We start from the raw sequence: 7,500 nt of genomic DNA on the forward strand, positions 1-7,500 counted from the left end.
CAAATAAAACCTGAATGATAAACACAACACAATAAAACCTGAACGATAAAGTAGGTTGAAGTTACTGAACTCTTTATAAAACATGTATTTAACTTGTTTCTACTACAGAGACTGAGGAGAGGCGGGACAATGGAACTGCCAGAACTAACTTGATGCAGCTGTGACAGACAGACAGACAGACAGACAGACAGACAGACAGACAGACAGACAGACAGACAGACAGACAGACAGACAGACACATCAGCAGCTCCTCCATTGCTTTATTCTAGGAGGGAACAGCTACCGGGATTGACTAGTGTCATGTGACGAAACTCAGGAACTAGGAGTGGTCATGTGACAGAACCTTGGGGACTAGGAGTGGTCATGTGACAGAACTTTGGGGACTAGGAGTGGTCATGTGACAGAACCTTGGGGACTAGGAGTGGTCATGTGACAGAACCTTGGGGACTAGGAGTGATCATGTGACAGAACCTTGAGGACTAGGAGTGGTCATGTGACAGAACCTTGGGGACTAGGAGTGGTCATGTGACGGAACTCAGGAACTAGGAGTGGTCATGTGACAGAACTTTGGGTAGTAGGAGTGGTCATGTGACAGAACTTTGGGTAGTAGGAGTGGTCATGTGACAGAACTTTGGGTAGTAGGAGTGGTCATGTGACAGAACTTTGGGTACTAGGAGTGGTCATGTGACAGAACTTAAAGTACCACAGATACTAAATGACTATATGACTATATTACTATGTAACTATGTAGTAAATGACTATATTACTATGTAGTAAATGACTAAATGACTATATGACTCTGTAGTAAATTACTAAATGACTCTGTAGTAAATGACTATATTACTATGTAGTAAATGACTATAGGACTCTGTAGTAAATGACTAATTGACTATGTAGTAAATGACTATATGACTCTGTAGTAAATGACTATATGACTCTGTAGTAAATTACTAAATTACTCTGTAGTAAATGACTATATGACTCTGTAGTAAATGACTATATGACTATATGACTCTGTAGTAAATGACTATATGACTCTGTAGTAAATGACTATATGACTCTGTAGTAAATGACTATATGACTCTGTAGTAAATACTATATGACTCTGTAGTAAATGACTATATGACTCTGTAGTAAATGACTATATGACTCTGTAGTAAATGACTATATGACTATATGACTCTGTAGTAAATGACTATATGACTCTGTAGTAAATGACTATATGACTCTGTAGTAAATGACTAAATGACTCTGTAGTAAATGACTATATGACTCTGTAGTAAATGACTATATGACTCTGTAGTAAATGACTATATGACTCTGTAGTAAATGACTATATGACTATATGACTCTGTAGTAAATGACTATATGACTCTGTAGTAAATGACTATATGACTCTGTAGTAAATGACTATATGACTCCTTAGTAAATGACTCTGTAGTAAATGACTATATGACTCTGTAGTAAATGACTATATGACTATATGACTCTGTAGTAAATGACTATATGACTCTGTAGTAAATGACTATATGACTCTGTAGTAAATGACTATAGGACTCTGTGTAAATGACTATATGACTCTGTAGTAAAGACTATATGACTATGTAGTAATGACTATAGACTCCTTAGTAAATGACTATATGGACTCTGTAGTAAATGACTATATGACTCTGTAGTAAATTACTATATGACTCTGTAGTAAATTACTATATGACTCTGTAGTAATGACTATATGACTCTGTAGTAAATGACTAAATGACTCTGTAGTAAAGCTAATGACTCTGTAGTAAATGACTATAGACTTGTAGTAAATGACTATATGACTCTGTAGTAAATGACTATATGACTTGTAGTAAATGACTATATGACTATATGACTCTGTAGTAAATGACTATATGACTATATGACTCTGTAGTAAATGACTATATGACTCTGTAGTAAATGACTATATTACTATGTAGTAAATGACTATATGACTATATGACTCTGTAGTAAATGACTATATGACTCTGTAGTAAAGACTAATGACTCGTAGTAAATGACTATTGACTATATGACTCTGTAGTAAATGACTATATGACTCATAGTACGATATCTGTAGTAAATGACTATATGACTCTGTAGTAAATGACTATATGACTCCTTAGTAAATGACTATATGACTCTATATTAAATGACTATATGACTCTGTAGTAAATGACTATATGACTATATGACTCTGTAGTAAATGACTATATGACTCCTTAGTAAATGACTATATGACTCTGTAGTAAATGACTCTGTAGTAAATGACTATATGACTATATGACTATGTAGTAAATGACTATATGACTCCTTAGTAAATGACTATAGGACTCTGTAGTAAATGACTATATGACTCTGTAGTAAATGACTATATGACTCTGTAGTAAATGACTATATGACTCCTTAGTAAATGACTACATGACTCTGTAGTAAATGACTATATGACTCCTTAGTAAATGACTCTGTAGTAAATGACTATATGACTATATGACTCTGTAGTAAATGACTATAGACTCTGTAAAATGACTATAGACTAGTATAATGACTATATGACTCTGTAGTAAATGACTATATGACTCTGTAGTAAATGACTCTGTAGTAAATGACTATATGACTATATGACTCTGTAGTAAATGACTATATGACTCTGTAGTAAATGACTATATGACTCTGTAGTAAATGACTATATGACTCTGTAGTAAATGACTATATGACTCCTTAGTAAATGACTATATGACTCTGTAGTAAATGACTATATGACTCTGTAGTAAATGACTCTGTAGTAAATGACTATATGACTATATGACTCTGTAGTAAATGACTATATGACTCTGTAGTAAATGACTATATGACTCTGTAGTAAATGACTATATGACTCTGTAGTAAATGACTATATGACTCCTTAGTAAATGACTATATGACTCCTTAGTAAATGACTATATGACTCTGTAGTAAATGACTATATGACTCCTTAGTAAATGACTCTGTAGTAAATGACTATATGACTATATGACTCTGTAGTAAATGACTATATGACTCTGTAGTAAATGACTCTGTAGTAAATGACTATATGACTATATGACTCTGTAGTAAATGACTATATGACTCTGTAGTAAATGACTATATGACTCTGTAGTAAATGACTATATGACTCCTTAGTAAATGACTATATGACTCCTTAGTAAATGACTATATGACTCTGTAGTAAATGACTATATGACTCTGTAGTAAATGACTATATGACTCTGTAGTAAATGACTAAATGACTCTGTAGTAAATGACTATATGACTCTGTAGTAAATGACTATATGACTCTGTAGTAAATGACTATATGACTCTATAGTAAATGTTGTGTAAGTCATTGTATGAAACGTAGGCACCTTGGTGATTGGAGCTTCGATGGTCATGGAGTGGATTCTGGCCATGGAGGAGTGTCTTCTCTGGGAACTGCCTGGAAACACGAGGACAAACTCAACCATCACTAAGCTTTATACCCACTGATACCTTCAGCAGACAATAACACACCACTGTTTTACTAATGACCTACTCATGGGAACCAGCCTGCATTAAATCAGGTCTACAAAGTGACTAAAAGAGGAAATTAGGAGAGACGAGGAGAGACGAGGAGAGGAAGACGAGGAGAGACGAGGAGAGACGAGGAGAGGAAGACGAGGAGAGACGAGGAGAGGCGAGGAAGACGAGGAGAGGAAGACGAGGAGAGGAAGACGAGGAGAGATGAGGAGAGGAAGACGAGGAGAGGAAGACGAGAAGAGACAAGGAGAGATGAGGAGAGACGAGGAGAGACGAGGAGAGGCGAGGAGAGACGAGAGACGAGGAGAGAAAGACGAAGAGAGACAAGGAGAGACGAGGAGAGGAAGACGAGGAAGACTAGGAGAGACGAGGAGAAGAAGACGAGGAGAGACGAGGAGAGACAAGGAGAGACGAGGAGAGACGAGGAGAGGAAGACGAGGAGAGACGAGGAGAGGCGAGGAAGACGAGGAGAGGAAGACGAGGAGAGGAAGACGAGGAGAGGAAGACGAGAAGAGACAAGGAGAGATGAGGAGAGACGAGGAGAGGCGAGGAGAGACGAGAGACGAGGAGAGAAAGACGAAGAGAGACAAGGAGAGACGAGGAGAGGAAGACGAGGAAGACTAGGAGAGACGAGGAGAGGAAGACGAGGAGAGGAAGACGAGGAGAGACGAGGAGAGGAGAGACGAGGAGAGGAGAGACGAGGAGAGACGAGGAGAGGCGAGACGAGAGACGAGGAGAGACAAGGAGAGAAGAGGAGAGGAAGACGAGGAGAGGAAGACTAGGAGAGACGAGGAGGGGAAGACGAGGAGAGGAAGACGAGGAAGACGAGGAGAGGAAGACGAGGAGAGACGAGGAGAGGCGAGGAGAGGAAGACGAGGAGAGACGAGGAAGACGAGGAGAGGCAGACGAGGAGAGGAAGACTTCCCCGTAGACACCACGACACTGGCTTGTTCCTCACTAGTCAACATGTCATGATCAGTATCCATCAGATGTGTCCAATAAACAAGTAGAATAATATTGATGATGTTAATCCAGTTGATTTGTGTTCTCTAGAATAGTTCCATAGTGTCTCTCTCTGTCCCAGTCGTCTCACCATCGCTGCCTCGAGACGTAGTGGACCTGACGTCCAACGAGCCTTTTCTCCGGTCCTTATGCTTACTGGACTGGATGTCTAGGGAGGGGACAACACACACACACACACACACAGGCACACACAGGCACACACAGGCACACACAGGCACACACAGTCACACACAGTCACACACACACACACACACACACACACACACACACACACACACACACACACACACACACACACACACAGGCACACGTTTGTTATATTATGGGGACCAAACAATTGATTCCCATTCAAAACCCTATTTTCCCTAACCCCTTAACCTAACTCCTAACCCTAAACCTAATCCCTAATTTAAACCCTAAACCTAACCTAACTCCTAAACCTAACCACTAACCACTAACCCTAACTCCTAACCCTAAACCTAATCCCTAATTTAAACCCTAAACCTAACCCCTTAACCTAACTCCTAAACCTAATCCCTAATTTAAACCCTAAACCTAACCCCTTAACCTAACTCCTAAACCTAATCCCTAATTTAAACCCTAAACCTAACCTAACTCCTAAACCTAACCACTAACCCTAACTCCTAACTCCTAAACCTAATCCCTAATTTAAACCCTAAACCTAACCCTTTAACCTAACTCCTAAAACTAACCACTAGCCCTAACTCCTAACCACTAAGCCTAACTCCTAACCACTAAGCCTAACTCCTAACCACTAAGCCTAACTCCTAACCACTAAGCCTAACTCCTAACCACTAACCCTAACTCCTAACCACTAAGCCTAACTCCTAACCACTAACCCTAACTCCTAACCACTAACCCTAACTCCTAACCACTAACCACTAACCCTAACCACTAACCCTAACTCCTAACCACTAACCCTAACTCCTAACCACTAAGCCTAACTCCTAACCACTAACCCTAACTCCTAACCACTAACCCTAACTCCTAACCACTAAGCCGAATTGTCCTGGTTTGACTTCCTTGTGAAGACTTCTGACCCCCACAAGGGAAGTAAAACCAAAACACACAGGTCATTGAGTGGTTGTCATGGGAGAGGAGCACATCTGACACACATGACAACCAGCCAACTGGCAGGAAAATAACACATACCCTACTGCCTCTGTAATACTACAAGGTTAGGGTAGAGGTTTCCCCTTACCACTGAGCTAGGATCAGGTTAGGGTAGAGGTTTCCCCTTACCACTGATCTAGGATCAGGTTAGGGTAGAGGTTTCCCCTTACCACTGATCTAGGATCAGGTTAGGGGTAGAGGTTTCCCCTTACCGCTGATCTAGGATCAGGTTAGAGGTTTCCCCTTACCGCTGATCTAGGATCAGGTTAGGGGTAGAGGTTTCCCCTTACCGCTGATCTAGGATCAGGTTAGGGGTAGAGGTTTCCCCTTACCACTGATCTAGGATCAGGTTAGGGGTAGAGGTTTCCCCTTACCACTGATCTAGGATCAGGTCCAATCTTAACCTTAACCATTATGGGGATGAACAAACAGCAATTTCTACTCCCACGCTTTTTCAAGGATAACATCAGTAACTGTTAGCCACCGTCTAAACATGCATTAGATAATATTGCATTACTCTTCCTTAACTTTAGCTTGTATGCATTGTAGTAAAACATGAGAGAGAGAGAGAGAGAGAGAGAGAGGGAGAAGAGAGAGAGAGAGAGAGAGAGAGAGAGAGAGAGAGAGAGAGAGGGAGAGAGAGAGAAGAGAGAGAGAAGAGAGAGAGAGAGAGAGAGAGAGAGAGAGAGAGAGAGAGAGAGAGAGAGAGAGAGAGAGAGAGAGAGAGAGAGAGAGAGAGAGAGAGAGAGAGAGGCAGACATGGCTCTCAAGAGAAGACAGGCTATGTGCACACTGCCCACAAAATGAGGTGGAAACTGAGCTGCACTTCCTAACCTCCTGCCCAATGTATGACCATATTAGAGAGACATATTTCCCTCAGATTACACAGATCCACAAAGAATTTGAAAACAAATCCAATTTTGATAAACTCCCATATCTACTGGGAGAAATTCCACAGTGTGCCATCACAGCAGCAAGATTTGTGACCTGTTGCCACAAGAAAAGGGCAACCAGTGAAGAACAAACACCATTGTAAATACAACCCATATTTATGCTTATTTATTTTAAATTGTGTGCTTTAACCATTTGTACATTGTTACAACACTGTATATATATAATATAACATTTGTAATTGCTTTATTGTTTTGAAACTTCTGTATGTGTATGTTTACTGTTAATTTGTATTGTTTATTTCACTTTTGTATAATATCTACCTCACTTGCTTTGGCAATGTTAACACATGTTTCCCATGCCAATAAAGCCCCTTGAATTGAATTGAATTGAATTGAGAGAGGCCGGGAGTGTAGAGAGAGAGAGAAAGAGAGACAGAGAGAGAGACAGAGAGAGAGACAGAGAGAGAGACAGAGAGAGAGACAGAGAGAGAGACAGAGAGAGAGTGAGAGGAGAGAGAGAGAGACAGGGAGAAAGATACAGAGAAAGAGAGACAGAGAAAGAGAGAGAGAGAGAGAGACAGAGAGAGTAAGTACCTGTCTGAGACTCTGCCTGCACCCGTTCACTGGATGTCTAGAGGGGAGAGTAAAAGGGAGGGACAGACAGACAGAGAGACAGAGAGCAGAACATAATCAGGTGACAAAAGAAAGAACTCTTCCTCCTGTATTATCTGTTGTGTTCAGGAATCAGCCTCTTACCTTATTCTGATCATGTAAAGGCCTGTGTATAGACACGCAGTGTCTGATTTTACTGTTGAACAAAGGATCAACATTATGAATACACTGATAATACATTAACTAAATATATTGTGCCAAGAAAATCTTTACTATATTTTTT

The 7,500-nt window shown here is 40.3% G+C and overlaps 1 protein-coding gene across 1 annotated transcript in view; it reads right to left on the reverse strand.

Moving 5' to 3' along the window:
• The window catches only part of LOC120039295 (high affinity cAMP-specific and IBMX-insensitive 3',5'-cyclic phosphodiesterase 8A-like), a 58,752-nt gene that overhangs the window by 50,315 nt on the left and 937 nt on the right, over positions 1 to 7,500 (reverse strand). The window contains exons 3-6 of the mRNA XM_038984743.1: positions 7,362 to 7,413; positions 7,200 to 7,236; positions 4,649 to 4,726; positions 3,405 to 3,475 (exon numbers count right to left, since the gene is read on the reverse strand). Coding sequence (XP_038840671.1) covers positions 3,405 to 3,475; positions 4,649 to 4,726; positions 7,200 to 7,236; positions 7,362 to 7,413 — 238 coding nt within the window. The remainder of the gene's footprint in view (positions 1 to 3,404; positions 3,476 to 4,648; positions 4,727 to 7,199; positions 7,237 to 7,361; positions 7,414 to 7,500) is intronic.

This window comes from Salvelinus namaycush, unplaced genomic scaffold (genome assembly GCF_016432855.1).
Source record: "Salvelinus namaycush isolate Seneca unplaced genomic scaffold, SaNama_1.0 Scaffold262, whole genome shotgun sequence".
In the NCBI taxonomy this organism is placed as follows: Eukaryota; Metazoa; Chordata; class Actinopteri; order Salmoniformes; family Salmonidae; genus Salvelinus; species Salvelinus namaycush.